The following is a 27,500-nucleotide window of genomic DNA, read 5'->3' on the forward strand; positions in this document are numbered from 1 at the left end:
GAGTGTCAGTGAAAGAAATGAGAACCCCACACATGATGCACACAACATGGAGTGTCAGCGAAAGAAATGAGAACCCCACACATGATGCACACAGCATGGAGTGTCAGTGAAAGAAATGAGAACCCCACATGATGCACACAACATGGAGTGTCAGTGAAAGAAATGAGAAGCCCTCATGCACACTTGACATCTTCCTCCTGCCGTGCTCTGCCACGTGCACTGGGGTTTGCAGCAAGCAAGCACACAGACACACAAATACACCACACTTCACCACATCACAACACCACACCACAGCACCACACCACACTACGCACACCACACCACACCACACACAAACCCTCGACCACAACACCACCAAACCACCCCACACCCCACCCCACACCACACCGCCAGACACCCTCGACCACAACACACCCCACCAACCACACCACACCAACCACACCCCACCCCACACCACACTCCACCACACCAAACACACCCCACCACACCACACTACAACACCACCCCACCAACCACACCACACCACACACCACACCAAACACACCACACCAACCACACCACACCCTCGACCACAACACACCCCACCAACCACACCCCACCAACCACACCACACCACACACCACACCAAACACACCACACCCCACACCACACCAAACACACCACACTCCACCACACCAAACACACCCCACCAACCACACCACACCAAACACACCCCACCAACCACACCACACCAAACACACCCCACCAACCACACCACACCAAACACACCCCACCAACCACACCACACCCTCGACCACACCACACCACACCAACCACACCACACCAAACACACCACACTCCACCACACCAAACACACCCCACCACAGCACCACACCCCACCCCACCCCACCCCACCCCACCACATCCTACCCCACCCCACCCCACCCCGCTCACAAAGGACCCCTGTCCAGGGTGTTTGTTGTGACCGCTGTGGAATCCCGGGCCCTGCGCAGGGGCGGCAACCGGGGAACCGCGGGGCGACACCAGGTCGTAGTGCCCGTAGCCGTCCGTCCGGTGGGGCGGCTGGTGCATGGACCACAGGCCCGGGTTCTGGGACATCACCCTGCAGGGTTTCCGCACCACACGACACGCTCACCTTTCAGTTTGTTGTTTCTTTGTTTGTGGTGTCGTTCAACACAGTTCGTTAGTGTGTAGTAGTAGTAGTAGTAGTAGTAGTAGTAGTAGTAGTAGTAGTAGTAGTAGTAGTTGTTGTTGTTGTTGTTGGTGTTGCTGTTGTTGTTGTTGTTCTTCTTCTTCTTCTTCTTCTTCTTCTTCTTCTTCTTCTTCTTCTTCTTCTTCTTCTCTCTCTCGGTGAATAAAGTGCATTAGCTTTTCCCCTCTTTGCTAAACTAAGTACCTACGACGTCAAATTAAATAAGTCCATGCACTCAAATGTTTCGAAAAGGAAGCCCCCGCACACACACACACACACACAGGCACGCACGCACACACGCACGCAAGCACACACGCACGCACGCAACACACATACAAACGCACACACACACACACACGTTAGAAAAAGCAATCTACCGCATGGATAACGAATGGATTAACGACAGTGTGGACAACTGATCCTGGAGCTGGCTTTGTTCTGCATACTCTGTGAGGGTTACAGACATTTTGCATCAGCGGTTCTTGGGAGGGTGATGGGCGGGGAGGGGGGGGGCGAGGGGGAGGAATGGATATTATAATATACACGTATAATTATATGTCTACGTCTATATACTCATATATGTCCATGTCTACCTATACTTCAACACTACCGCAGTATGCCCCGCACATACCGACACTACACATATCCTTTCCCACCCCTACCCCCCCGACAACAAAGGACAGATAGTTACTACTTTCACCCCACCCCCATCCCTCACCACTACTCCACCCCGACACCCCTATCCCTAACCACTCTCTACCCCGACAAAGAACGGGTAGTTACCACTGTCACCCCCATCCCTAACCACTACTCCACCCCGACAAAGAACGGGTAGTTACCACTGTCACCCCCATCCCTAACCACTACTCCACCCCGACAAAGAACGGGTAGTTACCACTGTCACCCCCATCCCTCACCACTACTCCACCCCGACAAAGAACGGGTAGTTACCACTGTCACCCCTATCCCTAACCCCTACTCCACCCCGACAAAGAACGGGTAGTTACCACTGTCAACCGCATCCATCACCACTACTCCACCCCGACAAAGAACGGGTAGTTACCACTGTCAACCGCATCCATCACCACTACTCCACCCCGACAAAGAACGGGTAGTTACCACTGTCAACCGCATCCATCACCACTACTCCACCCCGACAAAGAACGGGTAGTTACCACTGTCACCCCCATCCCTAACCACTACTCCACCCCGACAAAGAACGGGTAGTTACCACTGTCACCCCTATCCCTAACCACTACTCCACCCCGACAAAGAACGGGTAGTTACCACTGTCACCCCCATCCCTAACCACTACTCCACCCCGACAAAGAACGGGTAGTTACCACTGTCACCCCTATCCCTAACCACTACTCCACCCCGACAAAGAACGGGTAGTTACCACTGTCACCCCCATCCCTAACCACTACTCCACCCCGACAAAGAACGGGTAGTTACCACTGTCACCCCTATCCCTAACCACTACTCCACCCCGACAAAGAACGGGTAGTTACCACTGTCAACCCCATCCCTAACCACTACTCCACCCCGACAAAGAACGGGTAGTTACCACTGTCAACCCCATCCCTAACCACTACTCCACCCCGACAAAGAACGGGTAGTTACCACTGTCAACCCCATCCCTAACCACTACTCCACCCCGACAAAGAACGGGTAGTTATCACTGTCACCCCTATCCCTAACCACTACTCCACCCTGACAAAGAACGGGTAGTTATCACTGTCACCCCCATCCCTCTCCACTACTCCACCCCGACAAAGAACGGGTAGTTATCACTGTCACCCCCATCCCTACCCACTACTCCACCCCGACAAAGAACGGGTAGTTACCACTGTCACCCCCATCCCTCACCACTACTCCACCCCGACAAAGAACGGGTAGTTACCACTGTCACCCCCATCCCTCACCAGTACTCCACCCTGACAAAGAACGGGTAGTTACCACTGTCACCCCCATCCCTCACCACTACTCCACCCCGACAAAGAACGGGTAGTTACCACTGTCACCCCCATCCCTCACCACTACTCCACCCCGACAAAGAACGGGTAGTTACCACTGTCACCCCCATCCCTAACCACTACTCCACCCCGACAAAGAACGGGTAGTTACCACTGTCACCCCCATCCCTAACCACTACTCCACCCCGACAAAGAACGGGTAGTTACCACTGTCACCCCCATCCCTCACCACTACTCCACCCCGACAAAGAACGGGTAGTTACCACTGTCACCCACATCCCTCACCACTACTCCACCCCGACAAAGAACGGGTAGTTACCACTGTCACCCCCATCCCTAACCACTACTCCACCCCGACAAAGAACGGGTAGTTACCACTGTCACCCCCATCCATAACCACTACTCCACCCCGACAAAGAACGGGTAGTTACCACAGTCACCCCCAACCACCACCGCCAACCCCAACACAGGACAGCCACTCTTTACTATTTGTTAATGATTTCATCTCCTGGCCTCATTATTTGTTAATTTCCAGTTGAAAAACCACCGAGGCAACCATGTGTTTGTTCTGTATTGTCCATGTGTTCTGTGTGGCTTGTTCAGGGTTAAAGAGACTATGCCAGTCTTGAATAAAAAGCTAATTTGTGTTGGCACATTTCTTCTGTCTTTGCTGCTGTGTGCACATGTCAAATGATCGGTATAAGGGCAGGCCCGGTGCTTTCTTTTTTTGAGGAAGTGTCTGGGTTTGTTCCAATGTACCTTTTATTGACTCACTTGTGTAAACAAAGTGAGTCTATGTTTTAACCCGGTGTTCGGTTGTCTGTGTGTGTGTGTGTGTGTGTGTGTGTGTGTGTGTGTGTGTGTGTCTGTGTGTCCGTGGTAAACTTTAACATTGACATTTTCTCTGCAACTACTTTGTCAGTTGACACCAAATTTAGCATAAAAATAGGAAAAATTCAGTTATTTCGTCATCTTGTTTAAAACAATATTGCGCTTCTGGGATGGGCACAAAAAATAAAGAATGAAGCCTAATTATATGCAAACTGCATTTACTGTTATATTTATATTTTTGTATTCTCTAAACTTGGCACTTTGATTTGATATTCTGACCCAACAGCTAGAGCAGTCATTATTATCATTTTTGGTTCAAACAGGAACTTCGTTTGCTAAGCATGGAAGTTTTATTTATTTTGCAAACGTTTTGGTGCAGAGAGTAAAAAAGGGAAATTACTCTGTAATGCTAGTGGAGTTAATTTTTCTCATCTTAAACATTACATTTTGAAACAAGAGAGGCAAGGCCTTCAAGACTCACTTGTGATGCACTTTTTTTTTTTTAAAAACAAGCTTTTTATGTATTGAGTATAATTTCAAAATGTAATGTTTAAGATGAGAAAGATCAGTTTAAAGCAAACTAAGTTCCCCAGCAGAGTAATTTCCCTTGTTTTACTGTCTACACCAAAACATTTGCATAAATAAAACTTCCATGCTTTGCAAAAGAAGTTTCTGTTTATACAAAAAATGATAATAATGACAGATCTTTTGTTGGGTCGAATATCAAATCAAAGTGCCAAGTTTAGAGAATACAAAAAATATAAATATAACAATAAATGCATTATACTCAATACATAAAAAGCTTGGATTTTTAAAAAAATGTGTATCACAAGTGAGTTTTGAAGGCCTTGCCTTTCTTGTTTACCTGTGTGCTAGCTGAATCGGTAGCGAAAGCAGCACTGACTTAAGTTGTGTGTACCTTGTGAATGGAGAGAGTTACCACTCTTTACTATTTGTTAAAGAACAGCCAGTTACTATTTTTGCACCCTCCCCTACCCCCATCCATAAGCCCCTTACCCTCAACAGAGGACAGCTCCTTTCATTTATTAACCCCCCGCCCACCCCTCAGCTATTTACTATTTTAGACTCCTCACATTCCCAACCCCTCACATCCACCTTCAAACAAAGGACAGCAACAAGTCACTACTTTCGCCCCCATCACTAACCACCCCCCCATTCCTGACCCCACCAATAAAAGACAAACAGTCACTACTTTCGCCCGCCCCCCGCCCTCCTCACCCCAACAAAGGGCAGCAAATTAGCATTTTCGCACCCCCCCGCAGATCCCCCTCCCTCCTTACCTTCCCCCAGCCTCCACCCCCATGCCCCATGCCCCCTTACCTCTCCATCTCCTCCACCCGTTTCATCAGCTTCTCGTTCTCCCTGTAGAGCAACTGCTGTTCCCGACGAATCCGGTCCCTCATCGAGTGCATCTCGGAGTTCTCCGCCCTTGGAACACACACAACCCAACACAACACAGTCGTTTGGCATTTTGATTGTTGACACTGTTGCCAGCTTGTTAACAAGTCCAGCCAACCGGATCAGCGTTATGATTATTATACTAAAAGGTTATTCTTATTCTTGTTGCTTATAGTCCAGCTGACCGCACACAGGGCCATATCAGGACTGTCAAACCATACAAATGCTCAACACAAAACTATATTAAAAAGGTTACTGCCCAACTGAATCGAGCTTTCCGCTGTGTAAAAACACTGGACTCTGTTAAACAATTCTTTAAATAAATAAAAAATAATAAAAAAGAAAAAGAAAACATACTTCATGCTTCTTACGGCTGTATTATGGATGTCAGCCCTTCCGCTTGAATGGTCAAGCCCGTATTACAAAAACAAAAAAGCAAAAAGGGGGGAAACCCCCCCCCAAAAAACAACAAAAAAACAACAACAACAACAAACAAAAAACCTTTCAAAGGCACACACAATAAACATTTAAAAATGCTAAACAGGCAAATAATGCTCTGAAGTGGACAGCTAGTGCCCATCCAGTGTTTACATCACAACCTCATTGCCAGAGCAAAACGTCTCTCTCTCTCTCTCTCTCTCTCTATATATATATATATATATACAGATATATAGACACACTTGTATATATATATATATCTACACTTTAATCAAACGTACCTCAAGTTTTCGTTTTCAACCATATACTCTTGAAGCATTTCGTACAATCCGCTCTCTGAAAAAGAAAAGAAAGGCGCTCCACAATTTGTAAATGCAAATCTGATCATTTCAACCCCCCCCCCCCCCTCCTCTCTCTCTCTCTCCACCCTTTTCTTCAAATGATTTTTACATCCCTTCTTGTTGGTTTGTTTAGTTTATTTACTTTATTTCTTTTTCCTTTTTTTGTTCTTCATCGTTTATTAATTAATTCATCCCTGTTTCATTCTTTAGTCTCTACTAGTAAATCGCGTGTCATTTTGGTCAATGTGGTTAAAAAAAAAAAGAAAAAAAAAAAATCTTGGACACGAAATCTGTTACAAACCCCTTCCGTCACGTGTTCCATTCTTATCATCTTCCTTCAGACGTTGAAGGGTTAACTCTCTCCATACGAACGGCGAAAGAGACGACGTTAACAGCGTTTCACCCCAGTTACCATCATCAAAATATTGCAAGCGGAAGGCTCTAATACTGAAGACGTGAATGTTGACAAAGAATACCACAATTCTGACGACGGAAGCTAAAGGTTGGGTCATTCAGACACCCACTGGACATCCGAGGGGTCTGTGTAGAGGAGAAGAGAGGACTGGCCGTACTGAGTGAGTTAAAACGGCAGAAGGAGAGGACTGGGCCCCGCCTTCCTATGCTGAGCTCTAGACAACAGTGTGCATACATTCACATCCTCTGTGGCCGTAAGAGGCTGTGGAACCTTTTGACGTTAACCTATAGATTATGAACACATCCTCAGACACATACACTGCATCGCTTTCCAATCGCCGGCAGTTTTATTTCATTAATAAATCAAGGAGCCAAGGAACCATGTAATTTGTGTGTGTGTGTGTGTGTGTGTGTGTGTGTGTGTGTGTGTGTGTGTGCGTGTGCGTGTGTGTGTGCGTGTGTGTGCGTGCGTGCGTGCGTGTGTGTGTGTGTGTGTGCGCGCGCGTGCGTGCGCGCGAGTGTGTACGCTTGCTAGGATGTTTGTATGCTTCTTTCACAAAAACAGAAACAACTCATTCTAAAATTTGCCAAAAAACCCGAACCTATTTCACTGTTCCCCAAGGCCGCAACAGGCTATGGGATTGTTATGGCCTTTAACCTTTGGCACAGGAGACTCACGAACTGACCTTTCTCCTTCTGCTCCTTCATGAACTTCATGAACTTCTCGTCGTTCTCCTTCTGCAGCTGTCCCTTGGGCTTGGCCGGAAAGTCCAGCTGTGGACACACAGACATATGTTTGATTGTCAGTCAGTGTCCGACTGTAACAGGTTGGAGCCAGTTGCATTGCTTGGTTCTAACGTTTTGACTAAGCCTACATTGACCGAACTACGCCATTGGTCAGTTCCATACCAGTAACACACAGTTAGTAGCGGGTTACGACCATACTAGGCTCTTCCGTCCGAGCAATGCAACTGGCTACTCAGCTGGGGCCGTAATCAAGACAAAATTCATTTTGCCTTCATGTTACCTTTGATCAACATTGTAGGGACCCGCGGATACAGTTCAACGTGAAGGTTAACTCTCTCCATACGAACGGCGAAAGAGACGACGTTAACAGCGTTTCACCCCAATTACCATCATCAAAATATTGCAAGCGGAAGGCTCTTATACTGAAAAGGTGAATGTTGACAAAGAATACCTCAGTTCTGACGACGGAAGCTAAAGGTTGGGTCATTCAGACACCCACTGGACATCCGAGGGGTCTGTGTAGAGGAGAAGAGAGGACTGGCCGTACTGAGTGAGTTAAGCTGTCTTCGTGTTCAAGACACGCGCGGTGCACTTCGTCCATAACTGAAAATCCCCGGTGATTCCCATCTTGCGCATGCTCTACGTTTTGCTTCTCACTGCAACACAATTCTGAGAGCATTGTCGAGAGGGGTAGCAAAATACGGGCTATCCGCAAAGCACGCCTCGTTTTCCCCTCAACAAAAACGATGCTACAAAAGAATCCGTCATGTTCACCTATGCCTCGTGGGCAGTCACCCTCCGCAGGTAGTAAAGGTTAATTTATCCGCAGGCACGATGGTCTCTTGAATAGGCCCCAGAGGCGCCAGTTGCATTGCTTGGTTCTAGCTTTTTGACAGTTACACGTGACTAAATGCCTACGCTGACCGAACTACGCCATTGGTCAGTTCCATTACTACACACAGTTAGTAGTTACGACTGTAGTAACACAGTTACGACCATACTAGGCTCTTCCGGCCGAGCAATGCAACTGGCTCAGAACAGAAGAGGACGTAACTGCTGCCCCGGGTATCTAGCTAGGATTTGGTAAAAGTGGCGGGTGCCTTGCCCAAGTTCACATTCCAACTCTCAAGGCCAAGTGGGCTTTAGGACAGTCTGTGTTGGGATGGTTCCCAAAGGCCAACTAGTCCCCCCCAAAGCTTCTGTACTGAGAGTCAGTGCAATCTTGCCTCCTAGTTTGTGAGTCACAGTCCTTCACTAAAGACTAGGCTGTAAATGAATTCCCGTTGCGGTCAAGCAGAAACAATTATTGATTAATCCCTATCGTAGTGTAGGAACCACTGATCACATAGCTCCCATTTTGCTGCTGGCCCATCAGAGTGCTGGTGTCAAAAGGACACAGCCACCAACACAGAATGGTTGGTGTGTTTTTGTCTTTAGGCCTACAGGGACCTTTCTGTGGAAACCCAGTGAGCCGAGAGCCATAGGACCATGCAGGGAGGACGGGAAAAAAGGGAGACAAATCAAAACAATTCAAACATCACACACACACACACACACACACAGACACACACAAGCTCGCACATGTTCACGCGTATGCACAAGCTAGCGTACACACACACACACACACACACACACACACACACACACACACACTTTGGGAGTTGTGTGTTTAACAGTGAAAAGATGTTAAACTAAAGAAAGAAAGAAAAAACACGTTGGGACGGAACGATAAAACGAAGGTCCATACGTGCTGCACGCACTCTGCGCACGTGAAAGAACCCACGTGCAAACCTCACTGCCCTGTTCATGACGTCAGTCGCTTCTTGAGGACAACAAATATGACATCTTTAGCAATCCGTCCACGACACTCTCTTTTGACAAACTGCTATCCAAATGTAAACTGCTCCTCGAGAAAGAACGTAATGTACATAATCAGTACTTAGCCACCGGCAAACCTTATCATGCACAATTCTTTGTCTCCAATCGACTCTAATATAACATCAATGGCTTACTGAACAATCAGATACTACTATTTTGCTGTAGTGTATCATAAAAAAAACGAAAAAAAACAACAAAAACAACTTAAACTTGCTTGGGATCGATTCCAAATGTGTAACCAATTAAATCTTTCAACATGCTTCACTCTAACAAAATGGGCACACGAGCAAGCAAGCAAAAAAAAAAAAAAAAAAAAAAAGCACTGACGTTGCTCTTTCGGGTCAACTCATTCACCGCCATTTTGTCGAGTCGTGGCATACATTCGCCAAGCGTACATACGATCCAGCGTACATCCACATACTAAATTAAAAAAAAGAAAAAAAAGAAAAAAGAAAAAAGAGCTGTAAATCAATACTGTGTTGTCCCCGAGTGACCAGTATCGTGTATGCTGTGCCTGTTCAACGAATCAGTGACCTCTCTAAAGGGGTCTAGACTTCTGGCACGTCGTTTTCAGTCAATGCCAAGGAGGAGGAAAAGACAACAAGACGAAGATGACGACGAACAAAACAACAACAACAACAACAGAAAGAAAGGGGCGTGGTGGAAGCGGGGACAGAGATAGTGAAGGTTGAGGGGGGGGGGAAGGAGGTGTTAGGAGGGGGGGGAGGAGGTGTTAGGAGGGGGGGAGGGGGTGTTAGGAGGGGGGGAGGAGGTGTTAGGAGGGGGGGAGGAGGTGTTTGGAGGGGGGGAGGAGGTGTTAGGAGGGGGGAAGGGACGGGGGAGGGGTGGGGGCACGCCTTGTAAGCCTATTAGCTCGGTGTTTCGTCCTCCTGTCAAGAGAGAGAAAGGAAGGAACAAAAGAAGCAGAATAAATACGGGGACAGAGAAAACACAGGGGGATGGGTGGGGGAGGGAGGCGCGGGGGGCGCGGGGAGTGGGTGGGTGGGGGGGGGCGTGGGGTGGTGGTGGCGGTGGTAAAAGACAGGTCGCGGGCAGAGATTAAAAAAAACAACCACCAATATCAGAACTGAGAGAGAGCGAGAGAGAGAGAGACAGACAGACAGACAGACAGACAGACACAGACAGACAGAGAGAGAGAGAGAGAGAGAGAGACAGGCAGACAGACAGACAGCACAGAGACAGACAGAGAGAGAGAGAGAGAGACAGACAGACAGACAGACAGACAGGAAGACAGGCAGACTCAGAGACAGACACAGAGGGGAGGTGTAAGAGGGGCAGGACAAAGAGACAGACACACACACACACGCACACACAGACACACACACACACACACACACACACACACACACACATACACACACACACACTGGCAGACAGAGAGAGAGAGAGAGAGAGAGAGAGAGAGAAGGGGAGAAACAGACAGACAGACAGACAGACAGACATTCACACAGAGAAACGACAACTTATCAAAACAAAGCCACACAAAACAAGACGTCGTCAGTTTAAAAACAAAAAAAAAGGAAACTGTCAATCAATGCATACGGACAGACCCACACCACGCAACACGAGAACGATGTAAGGGTAATAAGAGGTGAACACAAACACCATCCAACTAGACCACAAGACAAAGTGTCACCCACCTGCTGACGTAGATAATGGTTCTCGTTGCGAAGGACCTTGATCTCCCGCTTCAGGTTGACGATCAGCTTCTCTCTGGGGTCCTGTGAGCATAATATTATATCATAAACTACCCCCGAAACCGCTTCCAACAAGAAGAAGAAGAGAGGTAAAGCCTTCAAGACTCACTTGTGATACACTTTAAAAAAAAATTCCAAGCTTTTTATGTATACGTATTGAGTATAATTTCCAAATGAAATGTTTAAGATGAGAAAGATCAGTTTAAAGCAAATTAACTCCCCTAGCATTAATTACAGAGTAATTTCCCTTTTTTTTTACTATCTGCACCAAAAACGTTTCCAAAAACAAATAAAAATTCCATGCTTAGCAAAAGAAGTCCCTGTTTGAGCAAAAAATGATAATAATGACTGCTCTTGTTGTTGGGTCAGAATATCAGATCAAAGTTTAGAGAATACAAAAAATATAAATATAACAGTAAATGCAGTTTGCATATAATTAGGCTTCATTTTTTTGGGTACCCTTCCAGAGGTGCAGTATTGTTTTAAACAAGATGACTGGAAAGAACTGAATTTGTCCTATTTTTATGCCTAATTTGGTGTCAACTGACAAAGTATTTGCAGAGAAAATGTCAATGTTAAAGTTTACCACGGACACACAGACAAACAAACACACAGACAACCGAACACCGGGTTAAAACACAGACTCACTTTGTTTACACAAGTGAGTCAAAAACAACAACAACCAGAAATACGCCTCAAACCCCACCTCTCATTCATTCACCCACCCCCCCCACCCTCCGCACTCCCCCCCCCCCCACCATACACACACAGCCCCCCTCCCACAGCCCCCCCCCCACCCTCCCTACCCCGCCTCACCATTTTCACGGTGGGTTTGGACTTGATCTTCTTGGCTCTGCTGGCGTAGCGCAGGGTGTTCATCGTCTCCGTGATGTTGGCCGAGGATGGCGTGATACAGGCGATCTGTGTCACACACACACATACACACATCAATACACAACACACACACACACGAACACACACACGGATACATAAATGCACAACACACACATACACACATCAATACACAACACACACACACACACACGAACACACATACGGATACATAAATGCACAACACACATCAATACACAACACACACACACACACACACACACATGAATACATGAATATACAACACACACACATACAAGCACGCACGCACGCACACACACACACACACACGAATATACAACTCACACGAACACACACACGCACACGCACGCGTATACATACACAACACACACACACACATGTACAACAGACAGACACAGACAGACAGACACACACACATACACACACACACACACGCACACACACAAACAAACTCACACGAACACACACACGCCGAACTATGGAATCGGTCAGTTCCACACTACACACAGTCAGTAACGGGATTACGACCATACCAGGCTCTTCCGTCCGAGCAATGCACCTGGTTCCTGGCAGGATTGGATTGCATGAACGATCTTAGTAGCCCAAAGTTTGCTAAGAGTTTAGAATAATAATAATAATAATTCATAACTTTTCTATGGCACGATATCCAGTACTAATGCTGCTCAAAGCGTCAAGGGCCGAAACACTTGACTGAGGGGGGCTAGGGGGACGGGGAGGGGCTGGGAGGGGGGGCTTCTTCTCTGAAGACCCTGGACTGTCCAGCTCTCCCAAGAGTTTACCTTTCACCGTTCCAGACTCTTTGCACTGACGTTACCGACTTCACGACAGTTCTCACCGGAAAGCAAACCCCAGCACTGCTAAAAGATCACCAACTTGCAACCCAGCCCTCAAAGCTCCGTCGATGTAAGGTAAGATTTAACTCTTTCCATACGAACGGCGAAAGAGACGACGTTAACAGCGTTTCACCCCAATTACCATCATCAAAATATTGCAAGAGGAAGGCTCTTATACTGAAGAGGTGAATGTTGACAAAGAATACCACAATTCTTACGACGGAAGCTAAAGGTTGGGTCATTCAGACACCCACTGGACATCCGAGGGGTCTGTGTAGAGGAGAAGAGAGGACTGGCCGTACTGAGTGAGTTTAATAGGTGGTGGGAAAGTGCTCATGGCATCTGCTTTTTTTTTTTTTGGTGGCACGGATCTCGACAAGGGCACGTGACTATGCACATCAACACTCCCCCTCCCCTTCCCCCCTCTCTGTCCACACGGCAAGTTATGCAGTGCCACGTGATACTACCCCCTCCTCATCCGCTCCCCCCCCCCCCACACACACACACCCCACCTACCCACCCGGCGCCGCCCCTTTCACCGTCAGACTGCACCGGGAAAGGCCGTGCAATTCAACAGCTCTGATTTCAACTAAATATAAAAAAGACATCTCAAGCGGATCCACTTCCACGCTGGGAACGAAAGCAAATCTGAAAGGGGGAAGTGGAGGCTAGGGTGGGGGTGGGGAGGGTGGGGGTGGATGTGAAATGGACGCTTTAAAAAAAAAAAAAAAACGTGTGGGAAAATATATTCATAAGACGTAAAACTGAAAAAAGAAAAAAAATCCATAAGAAAAAGAAACGTAATACGTCCAGCAAACTCGATCTGCGTTTCATTATTATTGTGGTCCACAGGCGATTCGAGTTCTCTGTTGTTGTTGAAAAAATGATGGAAATTAATATATCCGTTTTACACTGTCGCATCGCGCGCATGCACGCACGCACACACACACACACACACACACACACACACACACACACACACACATACATACACAAGCGCGCGCGCACCAACAGACACATATACAACACACGCACATCCAAACACACACACACACACACATATACCCCCCCCCGCCCCCCACACACACACAACCCACCCACCCACCCACCCACCCACCCACTGACCATCAGGGTGATACCGTTGCCCCCCAGGCTGTCAGACAGCAGTTTGGTCAGCTTGCTGTCCCGGTAGGGGATGTGTCCCTGTCGCCGCTTGGCGTCCCCCAGGTGAGAGATACAGTTACCTGCACAGGTAAAGGACACGTACATGTATGTACGATAATCAGTCGTGTCCCGCTATGACCATTGTATTATTGTATTTTTGTATTACTGTTTTTTGTCGCAAGAAATGTCTCTGTGCGAAATTCGGGCTGCTCTCCCCAGGGAGAGCACGTCGCTACGTTGAAAGCGCCACCGTTTTTTGGGGTATGTTTTCCTGCATGCAGTTTTATTTTTGTTTTTCCTATAGAAGTGGATTTTTCTACAGAATTTTGCCACGGACAACACTTTTGTTGCCGTGGGTTCTTTTACGCGCGCTTAGTGCACACTACACATGGGACCTCGGTTTATCGTCTCATCCGGGTGACTAGCGTCCAGACCACCACTCGAGGTCTAGTGGAGGGGGAGAAAAATTTATACTGGCGACTTTGCCGGGATTCGAACCAGCGCGCTCAGATTCTCTCGCTTCCTGGGCGGACGCGTTACCTCTAGGCCATCACTCCACTCCATCAGAACGGCAGTGGAGGCAATTGCTCTCCCGACTATCTGGGCTACCTTGCACAAGGAACATCACCACTCTCTTCTTCTTCTTCTTCTTCTGCGTTCGTAGGCTGCAACTCCCACGTTCACTCGCATGTACACGTGTGGGCGTTTACGTGCATGACCGTTTTTACCCCGCCATGTAGGCAGCCATACTCCGCTTTCTGGGGTGTGCATGCTGGGTATGTACTTGTTTCCATAACCCACCGAACGCTGAAATGGATTACAGGATCTTTAACGTGCGTATTTGATCTTCTGCATGCATTTACACACGAAGGGGGTTCAGGCACTAGCAGGTCTGCACATATGTTGACCTGGGAGATCGTAAAAATCCCCACCCTTTACCCACCAGGCGCCGTCACCGTGATTCGAACCCGGGACCCTCAGATTGAAAGTCCAACGCTTTAACCACTCGGCTATTGCGCCCGTCATCACCACTCTCGACCAAGAGGGTTTAGGACAGTAAGTGTTGGTTGGATGGTCTCCCAAAAGGCCTGCAAACCTCGAAGGCTGCAGCACTAAGAGCCAGTGCAGTTTTTGAGAGTCACAGTCCTTCACGAAAGACTAAGCTGTAAGCGAATTCATATTGAAGTAGAGAACCCAGACAGACTGACAGACAGACACACACACAGACACACACACACACACATGCATACGCACGCACACATAGACACAAACGCACACACGTACATACACACACGCACGCACACACGCACACACACACAAACACACACACGCACACAACCCTCATCCCACTCACATCCACACTCATACAGTGATTCAATCTCTTGTTTAATATTTATCTATTTATTCATTCATTATTATCGTATTATTATTATTATTATTATCAGTAGTAGTAGTAGAAGTATGTTTTGCCTTTAGTGTGTGTGTGTGTGTTACATTGCAGCTTTGCATATGCATGTCTTATAACAAACCTTGTTAAGGTTTAACTGACATCAAAATTGATTCTGATTCTGAATTCTGATTCATACGTACACACACGCATCCCCTCCACCCACACACCCACACACATACACCTACCCAGCACCAGCAGACTCTTGTTGATGCTGTTGGATTCCAGCATACCCGGACCTCCGGCGCCATTGGAATCCTTCACCTTCTCGCTCCCTGATGGACAACATGGAAAACAACCGTAAACAAGAGAGGCAAGGCCTTCAAGACTCACTTGTGATAAATTAAGTCCCCTAGCATTAATTACAGAGTAATTTCCCTTTTTTTACCACCTGCACCAAAACGTTTGCAAAATAAATAAAAATTCCATGCTTAGCAAAAGAAGTTCCTGTTTGAACAAAAAATGATAATAATGACTCCTCTTGTTATTGTGTCAGAATAAGAGGTCAAAGTGCCAAGTTTAGAGAATACAAAAACATATAAATATAACAGTAAATGCAGTTTGCATATAATTAGGCTTCTTTTTTTATATTTTTTGTGCCCATCCCAGAGGTGCAATATTGTTTTAAACAAGATGACTGGAAAGAACTGACTTTTTCCTATTTTTATGCCAAATTTGGTGTCAACTGACAAAGTATTTGCAGAGAAAATGTCAATGTTAAAGTTTACCACGGACACACAGACACACGGACACACACACACAGAGACAACCGAACACCGGGTTAAAACATAGACTCACTTTGTTTACACAAGTGAGTCAAAAATTCAAAGGTGACATCACACGCATGTGCTGGATTTATGCGCCTAGCACGATCACGTAAATACACAAGGAAAAAGCCGTATGAATATCTTCTTCTTCTTCGTTCGTGAGCTGCTTATTTATTTATTTTTTATTTTATTATTATTTTTTTTTTTTGTACGCTTATAGTTGACTTCATCAAGTTTTTGCGCCTTATAAATATTATTAGTATTAGTAGTTCTTTTTTATGTATCTATCTATTATTTATTTATTTATCTATTTATTTCTTTTTATTTTATTTTATTTTTTAAATTTATATATTTTTTATTACAAAAAAAAATTATTAAAATTTTTTTTGTTTGTGGTTGTTTTTTTAAAATTATTAATTTATTATTATTTTTTTAAAATTATTTTTTGTTTTTTGTTTTTCTCAAGGCCTGACTAAGCACGTTGGGTTACGCTGCTGGTCAGGCATCTGCTTGGCAGATGTGGTGTAGCGTATATGGATTTGTCCGAACGCAGTGACGCCTCCTTGAGCTACTGATACTGATACTCGTGGGCTGCACCTCACTTGTTCCCTCGTATGTGCACGAGTGGGCTTTTTCGTGTATGACCGTCTTCACCCCGCAATGTAGGCAGCCATACTCCGTTTCCGGGGGTGTGCATGCTGGGTATGTTCATGTTTCCATTACCCACGGAACGCTGACATGGATTACAGGATCTTCAACGTGCTTTTCTGATCTTGTGCTTGCGTATACACACACGAAGAGGGTTCAGGCACTAGCAGGTCTGCACATATGTTGACCTGGGAGATCGGAGAATTCTCTACCCTTTACCCACCAGGCGCCGTTACCGAGATTCGAACCCGGGACCTTCAGACTGAAAGTCCAATGCTTTAACCACTCGGCTATTGCGGCCGTCAGCTCTATGAACTTTATATTACACGTGTGTATTAGATTCTATGCATTGCATGATCACGTATACACACGAGGAAAAAGCCATTATGAATGTTATATCACAAGTCTGTGTTAGATTCTGTGCATAGCACAATCACCTACATACAAGGAAAAATCACCTTTGAGATTGCCGACGTCATCGTAATAATTATACAGTGCGTGCTTGCAGAACATTACAACACTGCAGATCTTTGGCGCGTCTTCTTTTCTGGTAACTATGTATTTGTTGGACTATGTGTTTGCATGATGAATCTACACATACATATATACGCACGACACACACACACATTACACTTCACTACACTACACCACACACACACACACACACGCACATGCACACGCGAACGCGAACGCGCACACGCGCACGCACGCACGCACACATACACACACACACACACACACACACACACACACACACACATTCACCAAAACACAACAACAACAATAAACAACAACAACAACCACCACCTAACCAGCCAAATTGACGAAGAACAGCTTTCCACGCTTAGTGACATACAAACAAACAACAATCACAACAAAAAGCAGCAACCACCACCACCACAACAACAACGACCACAACATAAGCAGCAGCAACAACAACAATATCCACACACACACACACACACACACACACACACACACACAATCTCAATTTATCTCACCAGCCAGCCAGACAAAGGACAGCTTTTCCCCGCTTGGAGACGTACAAAGAAACCCCCACCCCCACCACTACCACGACAACAACAACCACAACTACCACCACCACCACCACCACAATCACCACCACCACAACAACAATAACCATCACAACAACAACAACCTTCACAACAACCACAACTACCACCACCACCGCCACAATCACCACCACCACCAGCACAAAAACAACCATCACCACCACCACCACCACAACAACAACAACAACCAACACCACCATCTCAACAGCCAAATCGACAAAAGACATCTTTCCTCACTTGGTGCCATACAAACAAACAAACAACAACGACCATCACGACAACAACCAGAACCACCACCACAACAACAACGACCACAACAATCAGCAACAACAACGACAACCACAAAAACCACCACCACCACACATAACACACTCACCCCCCCAAAAAAAAAAATCACAATATATCTCACCAGCCAGACTGAGTAATAAGTTTTCCCCGCTTGGAGACGTCCAGACACACAACAGCCATCACAGCAACAACAACAACAACAAACACATCACCACCACCTCACCAGCGAAATCGACGAAGTATATCTTTCCCCACTTGGTGACGTACAGACAAGCATCAATAACCACCACACCAACAACCACAACCACAACCACATCAACAAACACCACTACCACAACAACAACCACAACCACCACCACATCAACAAACACCACCACCACAACAACAAACACCACTACCACAACAACAACCACAACCACCACCACATCAACAAACACCACTACCACAACAACAACCACAAAGACCACCACCACCTCACCAGCGAAATCGACGAAGGATATCTTTGCCCGCTTGGTGACGTACAGACAAACAACAGCCACGACCACACCAAGAACAACCACCACAACCACCATCACCACCACAACAACAACAAACAATTAAAACCACTACCACAAAAACAACCACAACAACAACAACCACCACCATTACCACAACAACAACAACAAACACCAACACCACCTCACCAGCCAGATCAGCAAAGAACAGCTTTCCCCGCTTGCTGACGAACAACCAACCAACCAACTACCACCACCACCACCACCACCACCGCCACCACAACAACAACAACCACCACCATTACCACAACAACAACAACAAACATCAACACCACCTCACCAGCCAGATCAGCAAAGAACAGCTTTCCCCGCTTGGGTACGAACAAACAACCAACCAACCACCACCACCACCACAACAAGAACAACAACGACGACCACAACAACATCAACAACAACCACACCAAACACCGACACTACCAGCTCACCAGCCAGATCCACGAAGGACAACTTCCCCCTCTTGGTGACGTGCAAACAAACAAACCACCACCACCACCACCACCACCACCACAACAACAACAAGAACAACAACGACGACCACATCAACATCAACAACAACCACACCAAACACCGACACCACCAGCTCACAAGCCAGATCCACGAAGGACAGCTTCCCCCTCTTGGTGACGTGCAAACAAACAAACCACCACCACCACCACCACCACACCACCACCACAACAACAAGAACAACAACGACGACCACATCAACATCAACAACAACCACACCAAACACCGACACCACCAGCTCACCAGCCAGATCCACGAAGGACAGCTTCCCCCTCTTGGTGACGTACAGGTTCTCATCCTCAGTGTCAGGCTGGGTCTCCGAGTCTATGGTGACTGTCAGCACACTGTGGCTGCGGCTGGAGAACTCGTTCAGTCCGTGGGACCCCGTCTGTCGGTTCCTCAGACCTGCCCGCAAGGTTATCCACATTGGTCCCACATTGATCTCACATTGGTCCCACACTGGTCCCAATAGTCCACACTGGTCCCGCATTGTCCACATTGGTCCCACATTGATCCCACATTGTTTTCATCAATATACAAGGTCCACTCACCACATTGTCCACACTGACCACACACTGTCCACATCAGTATACAGGGTCATGCCCACCACATTAACCACATTGGTCCCAAATCGTCCACACTGATCCAACATTGTCCACATTGATTTCACATTGTCCACATCAACATACAAAGGTCCTGCCCACCACATCAACCACACATTGATCCCACATTGTTCAAACTTATCTTACATTGTCCACATTAATCCCACATTGATCCTACATGGTCCACAGTAGTCCCACATTGGTCCCACATTGTCTACATTGATCCCACATTGTTTTCATCAATTTTCAAGGTACAGTCACCACATTGTCCACACTGACCACACACTGTCCACATTAGTATACAGGGTCATGCCCACTACATTAACCACATTGGTCCCAAATCGTCCACACTGATCCAACATTGTCCACATTGATTTCACATTGTCCACATCAACATACAAAGGTCCTGCCAACCACATCAACCACACATTGATCCCACATTGTCCACATTAATCCCACATTGATCCTACATTGTCCAGTGGTCCCACATTGTCCACATTGGTCCCACATTGTCTACATTGATCCCACATTGTTTTCATCAATATACAAGGTCCAATCACCACATTGCCACATTGACCACACACTGTCCACGTCAGTATACAGGGTCATGCCCACTACATTAACCACATTGGTCCCAAATCGTCCACACTGATCCAACATTGTCCACATTGATTTCACATTGTCCACATCAACATACAAAGGTCCTGCCAACCACATCAACCACACATTGATCCCACATTGTCCACATTGATCCCACATTGTCCAAACTGATCTTAAATTGTTCAAATTAATCCCACATTGATCCTACATTGTCCACATTGGTCCAACATTGTCCACATTGATCCCACATTGTACATATTGGTCTCACACTGTCCACTTCAATGTACAGGGTCCTGTTATCACGTCACCCACACTGATCCCACACTGTCCACATTGATCCCACATTATCCACATTGGTCCCAAATTGTCCGCTGGTCCCACATTGTCCGCACAGATCCCACATTGTCCACATTAATCCCACATTGGTCCCACATTGTACACACAGGTCCCACATTGTCCACATTAATCCCACATTGGTCCCACATTGTACACACTGGTTCCTCATTGACGACATTGATCCCACATTGTACACAATGGTCCCACATTGTCCACATTGGTCCCGCATTGTCCACATTGGTCCCACATTGTCTACATCAATAGACAAGGTCCTGTCACCACACTGTCCACATTTTGGTCCCACATTGTCCACTTCAATATACAGGGTCCTGTTATCACGTCACCCACATTGGTTCCACATTTGTCCACACTGGTCCCACATTGTACACATTGTGCCCTCACTGTCTACGCTGATCCCACACGGTCCCGCATTGTCCACATTGGTCCCACATTGTCTACACATTGGTCCCACATTGTCCACTTCAATATACAGGGTCCTCTTATCACGTCACCTACACTGATCCCACGCTGTCCACATTGAACCCACATTGTACATATTGGCCCCTCATTGTCTACATTGATCCCACATTGCCCACATTGTCTACAACAATAGACAAGGTCCTGTCACCACATTGTCCACATTGACCCTACATTTTCCACACTGATCCCGCATTGTCCACATTGACCCTACATTTTCCACCTTGGTCCCGCATTGTCCACATCAATATACAGGGTCCTGTTATCACGTCACCAACATTTTCCACAATGACCACATCAGTATATATATATGGTACACATTACTGTCCACATCAGCCGCATCAACTGCATCAATATAAATTTCAGAGTCCTGCAATCACATCCATCGCTGTTAGATGGGATCAGAGTGTTTTGGGTGTGACTTGTTTTGTCTTTTGTTTGTTTGTTTGTTGTTTTTTGTAGGCGCGCGTGTGTGATGTGTAAGAGAACGAGTGATACAGACAGAAAGGTTGACAGATTATTTTTGTTTCTTTCCTTCATTTGAGAGAGACAGTATGACAGAAAAAGGAGCATGGAAAGAGCACCGAGAGAGAGAAAGAGAGAGAGAGAGGGGGGGAGAGAGAGGGAGGTAGAGGGAGAGAGAGAGAGGGAGAGAGAGAGGGGGGAGAAGGAAGGTGATGTGTATGTTGGAAGAGACGGAAAGAGACAGAGAGAAAAAAAAAGAGCAGTGGAGAGAGAGAGAGAGAGAGAGAGAGAGAGAGAGAGAGAGAAATGAAATGAAATTATGGTGCTTCGAGCCTCGCCGACCACTAAGGCCATCTCAAGGCTATCGCCGCGTCAATTACTACTACAAGGCTAAAAAAAACAACCAATTAAAACGAGTCACCACTTCAAACTTTCCACTCCAAAGTTAAAAAAAAACTTCCATAGTTTAAAACCTTCAAATCTGGTTAAAAAGGTTCACTTCTTTTAAGAAGTCCATCAGCGCCCACGGAGGGACATCACGAAACAAAGTCTTCAAAGAAACCGCCGTGTAATGTCTGCGTCTAACGTCATGCAGATCCCAACAGTCAAGGAGCACGTGTTTCACGGTGAGAGGCTCGTCACAGGGAACGCATCGAGGGGCCTCCTCCCCCTTCAACAAGTAAGAATGAGTAAAAAAAATGTGCCCCGTACGCAGTCTGCACAGCACAGATTCCTCCTTTCTGTTCTTCACCCCCGAAGGGAGGGTTTCTTTTAGGTCCGGAGAGAGAGAGAAGAGACAGAGAAAGAGAGTCAGTCTGTCCGACTGAAAAACAGAAATACAAACAGAAAGGCCGACACACACACACACGCACGCACGCACACATGAACACACACACACACAGATAAAATAAGCACACAATCACACACACACACACACTCACTCACTCATCCACCTCCCCCCCACGCCCCAACACACACACACATCAATCAACCCCCCTCATGGATCAACTAACTCAGCCGACAGAATCAATGTCCCCAACCAGAAGTGCACAGCACGTGCAACGCGAAACCATCTACACTGGGCCTGGGTTCGATCTGTCCATCCATCTCTCTGTTACAGCCCTGAACTTTAAACCACAAGATGCGTTCGGTGGGTTAAGGAAACAAGAACATGCCCCAGAGTGCACAACCCCGAAAACGGAATACGGCTGCCTACATGGCGGGGTAAATAAAACAAAACGGTCAAACACGTACAATGTTACATATCTGTCTGAGTGTGTATGTGTGTGCGTGCCTGCAATCTGACTGAACGACACAGGAAACGAATGATGAGCGCCCAATGGCAGCCGTCAGTCGGTTGTACACAGGCAGGGAACCTGTTGTGCAAATGACCATAATTTTAAAGCGCTTTGAGCTTGGTCTCCGACCGAGGATATGTGCTATATAAGAATCTGCATCGACTTTACATCACATGTCTATCGTCAACCCCTCTTCCGCGTCGATTTCAAATATTTCTGAACTTGACATTGAACACAGTCAACCCCCCCCCCCCAACCCCCCCCCCCCCCACCCCCAACCCCCATATGTTTACTTCTAAATATGTATAAATAAACCATTGAACGCCTTTACTCGAATATAAGTTATAAGCATTGATGAACTAGCAATTCGATTTTTTTTTTCCAACATCGGTTTTTGATCATTTATGATCAAGTCAGTCAATAGTTGTCCTTCATGATGTTTTTAAGCACATATGAACTAGCAATTCATCACTTCACAAGCACGCACGAACACACACACACACTCACATGCGCGCGCGTGCACACACACACACACACACACACACACAGGGACACACTGTCACACGCTCACACTTTACACAACACGCATGCGCATTCAAAAGTCTGATCAAAAATGCAGTTCGTTTTTAAAAAACGAATAGTCTTTATTCCAGCCTTGTCAACAGATATGGCGTTCTTTAGACGAGGACGAAAAAACCACAGACAAAACCTTGTGGTGTTTTTTTTCCCCCGTTATGATTGTCTAGAGGGATTTAGGAGAAAATGATACACATTTCAAAATATCTTTCTGTGTACTTCTTACACTCACTCTTGTTTGTTTGTCAATTAACTTTATCCTCTTCATACAATTAAAACATTGGGGGAGGGATGGGGGTGGGGACGGGTGGGGGAAGGCTGGGGGGAGGGGGGTGGGGTTGTTTCACTCTTAAAAAACAGTGTTTTGGTCCAAGTTGTGTAAACCTCTGGAAAAAAAAAGGAACTGATATCATCAATTGGTGTACGTGGTTAAACCCTACACCCTACCTTCTATCAATATGCAGCAAGTATCAGAATACTAAATGTCTTATTCCGAAAGGGATTTCGGCTTTTATATTACAATTGCGATGATTTGATACTTCATATCTCTAGTGTTAATCTGCAGAGTTTAAAAAATTTGGAATTCGAACCAAATTACACCTATGATTACCGAGGCAGGTGTTTTTCCCCGTTGCAATACTGGCCGTCCACGCAATAATATAAACACCAAGGATTATTCGTGCAAAAGGACTGTCACTGTCTTCGACCGATATAGCTTTAAAAAGAGGTCTGATTATTCAAGCAATAAGAATGGTGATAATGACAATTAAGACAAGAGAGGCAAGGCCTTCAAGACTCAATTGTGATAAATTAAGTCCCCTAGTATTAATTACAGAGTAATTTCCCTTTTTTTACTATCTACACCAAAACGTTTGCAAAATAAATAAAACTTCCATGCTTAGCAAAAGAAGTTCCTGTTTGAACAAAAAATGATAATTATGACTCCTCTTGTTGTTGTGTCAGATTAAGAGGTCAAAGTGCCAAGTTTAGAGAATACAATAAATATAAATATAACAGTAAATGCAGTTTGCATATAATTAGGCTTCTTTTTTTTAATTTTTTTTGCGCCCATCCCAGAGGTGCAATATTGTTTTAAACAAGATGACTGGAAAGAACTGACTTTTTCCTATTTTTATGCCAAATTTGGTGTCAACTGACAAAGTATTTGCAGAGAAAATGTCAATGTTAAAGTTTACCATGGACACACAGACACACGGACACACACACACACAAAGACAGACAACCGAACACCAGGTTAAAACATAGACTCACTTTGTTTACACAAGTGAGTCAAAAATGCAACTCGTGGTAAATTTTACTTTTTAAAAGCATTACATTTTGTTACAGACTTACGAATTGGAGAAGGAGAAAATCTCGTCCCTTGTCTGCTTTGCCCTGTACTTGAACAATTTGATTATCTTTAAATACTGTCTTCTGGAGACCGTCCTTCACCCCAACACCCCTCCCACCTCCCAACTTCTGCGTGCACTCTCTCACTGGAACAATTCTTCTTCTAAATATTCTGTATAACATTCGAATTATTACATGTAAAAACACACCACAAGATATAAGTAGAACACTGATATTGATCATAAGGGAAACGATAAAAAAATCTGGATCCATTTCTATTCCATTCTATTAATTAACGAGGATGTTTTAAATGCTCCGAAGTATCAGCGGGGAGAACGGAAATCCTATTTCTTTCTGTTTCATTCTATAAATGAACGAGAATGTTTTAAATGCTCCAAAGTATTTGGGGGAAGAACGGAAATCCTATTTCTCTCTGTTTCATTCTATAAATGAACGAAAATGTTTTAAATGCTCCAAAGTATCAGGGGGAAGAACGGAAATCCTATTTCCATCACTATGATAAAAAAAAATGCAAGTATTGATGAGCAACATTGAAGCAAATGCACAGAGAAGCCGGGGTGCAGAAAGGAAACCCTTCCTTTCACCTTCTGAACGTCATTCTCCTCGGAATGTTCTTTCACTCGTTCGTTGTCCGACGGAAGGACGAGTCTAGTTTTCGAGGTCCTCGTGTGCTCAGATATTCTATCCATTCCTTGATGTGGTAACTCGTCACCCACATACTAATGGCCACAATTTTCCAGAACTCCTTAACCAGGTGACCTGTAAGGTACAGGTCCATCGGACTTCTCCACACTCGCAAATCGACGTACGTGCCATACACGTCGAAACACCGATAGGCATTGACCCAGTGAAAGAAGGACACTTGCTGCACGAACACGGTGTGAATTCTGTAGATTTTACGATGCTCTCTGCTCAAGAAGTCCAAGTCCCCTCTGGTACTCTTCTGTTGTGGAGAAACTGCTTCAAGTATTCGTTGACGACGTTCATAAACTGGATGGCCGGTGGTAACAATTCTTGTCTCGATAATGTTGCTGTCATGGATGTGAATACTTCTACTGTACCGCGTGTGTCTGCGAACAATACCAGGTCTTTGAATGCACGCTCGCGTGCCTGTTCCAGTTCGTTCAGAAAGTATCTGGTGGCACTGTTTGTCCAGATGACCTTTAGAACAGACTCATTTCCATTGTTCTTCGGCAGCTGATCCCAGCTCTGACCACGAACGTTTTCACGACCACCACTTGTCTTCTGGGACGTCTCATGGGCTGTCGAAGAATCTGTAACGTGTGCAGGGCTTGTGGTCTTCTCAGAGTCTTGGGATCCGGAATCTGTGATCTTCACGGAGTCTGTTTCACCGGTCACCACAGCGCGTGGCGCCCTTACAGAATCTGCAGTGTGACTGTCAAAAGCCGTCTGGACACTCTCGGTGTCTTCAGTCTTCTCACAACCTTCAGTGGTTTCCCCGGAAGACGAGAGATGGGTACCAGGGGTGGCATCGAGCGCCCTCTCCACAGCTTCCCTGTCCACGCGACAAGCAAACCCTGTTGGCACGAAGAAAACAAGGTCTCCTGATGCATTGTTGCTTCGAAAAGATGGCAGAAGAGCGATGTTTATGTTGGCTGCAAGAAACATTTGAAAACCCCTGTAGTGCGTCTGGTGCCCCATCGGATTCGGCTGGAAACCTTCGATGTGTCGTCCCGACAGGGTGTTGTCGATGACGGTTTCTAGTTTGTTGATTAATCTGCTGAGGTGACTGGGGTCTTCCTTATGCTCTCCCGCCGTTTCGTCGTAAGGTCGGCTACAAACATCACACCACATGGTGGACTCCATGTCAGCGTCTTTTGTGTCCGTTACTGACGTAACAGCAAAAGGGAGAATTTAAAAATATTGCGCCACGTGAGCGTTTCACTTCCGTCTTTGGATGGAAAGTGACTTGGTGAAAAACAACAACAACAACAAAAACAAAAAAACATTGCGTGTGACGAGTTCTCAAAGTGTGTTCATATTTTTGTTTTCCAAGTGAGCTGTCAGGGAAGTGAAGAAGAAAAACAACAACAAAAAACCCCACTTCAAAACGTTCAGCATCCAACAACTCAGCATTCATCCCATCTCCAAACCCCCCCACCCCCCACCACTGCCCACCTCCCCTTCCCCCCAGTCCACATCCACGTGGAGTAAACTATGATTCAGCTTCTCACACACCCCCTCCACCCCCCCTTTCCTCCCCTTCTGGGACTTCAGTGCCAATGCACCTCCAAGCAACAAAGTGAGGGAGAAGTGTAGGACTGGAGAAAAGTTCAAGTGTTTCAGGAGAAACTTATAGATACATCTTAGTGGTCAGTTCCATCGATTTTGTTGTTGTTGATGTATCTGTGTGTTTCTTCGTCAGTGCGACAATACCTGGTAGATTTCGCTAACGGTTGGTTGGTTGGTTGATTGGCTGATTGGTTAGTTTTTCTTTTTGTTTCTTATGAAATGTTGTGCTGTGACATTTTTGCACACACACCCAGCCACACACATGCACGCACGCGGGCGCGCGCGCGCACAAACACACACACACACACTCACACACACACACACACACACACACACACACGTTCACACACACACACACACACACACACACACACACACACACACACACACACACAC

At 46.0% G+C, this 27,500-nt stretch overlaps 1 protein-coding gene across 1 annotated transcript in view; it reads right to left on the reverse strand.

Moving 5' to 3' along the window:
* LOC143287847 (uncharacterized) overlaps positions 1 to 27,500 on the reverse strand; it is a 200,786-nt gene that overhangs the window by 4,425 nt on the left and 168,861 nt on the right. The window contains exons 9-17 of the mRNA XM_076596086.1: positions 19,370 to 19,531; positions 15,481 to 15,567; positions 13,807 to 13,925; positions 11,771 to 11,875; positions 10,898 to 10,978; positions 7,298 to 7,385; positions 6,138 to 6,192; positions 5,341 to 5,448; positions 934 to 1,102 (exon numbers count right to left, since the gene is read on the reverse strand). Coding sequence (XP_076452201.1) covers positions 934 to 1,102; positions 5,341 to 5,448; positions 6,138 to 6,192; positions 7,298 to 7,385; positions 10,898 to 10,978; positions 11,771 to 11,875; positions 13,807 to 13,925; positions 15,481 to 15,567; positions 19,370 to 19,531 — 974 coding nt within the window. The remainder of the gene's footprint in view (positions 1 to 933; positions 1,103 to 5,340; positions 5,449 to 6,137; positions 6,193 to 7,297; positions 7,386 to 10,897; positions 10,979 to 11,770; positions 11,876 to 13,806; positions 13,926 to 15,480; positions 15,568 to 19,369; positions 19,532 to 27,500) is intronic.

This window comes from Babylonia areolata, chromosome 12 (assembly GCF_041734735.1).
Source record: "Babylonia areolata isolate BAREFJ2019XMU chromosome 12, ASM4173473v1, whole genome shotgun sequence".
NCBI lineage: Eukaryota > Metazoa > Mollusca > Gastropoda > Neogastropoda > Buccinidae > Babylonia > Babylonia areolata.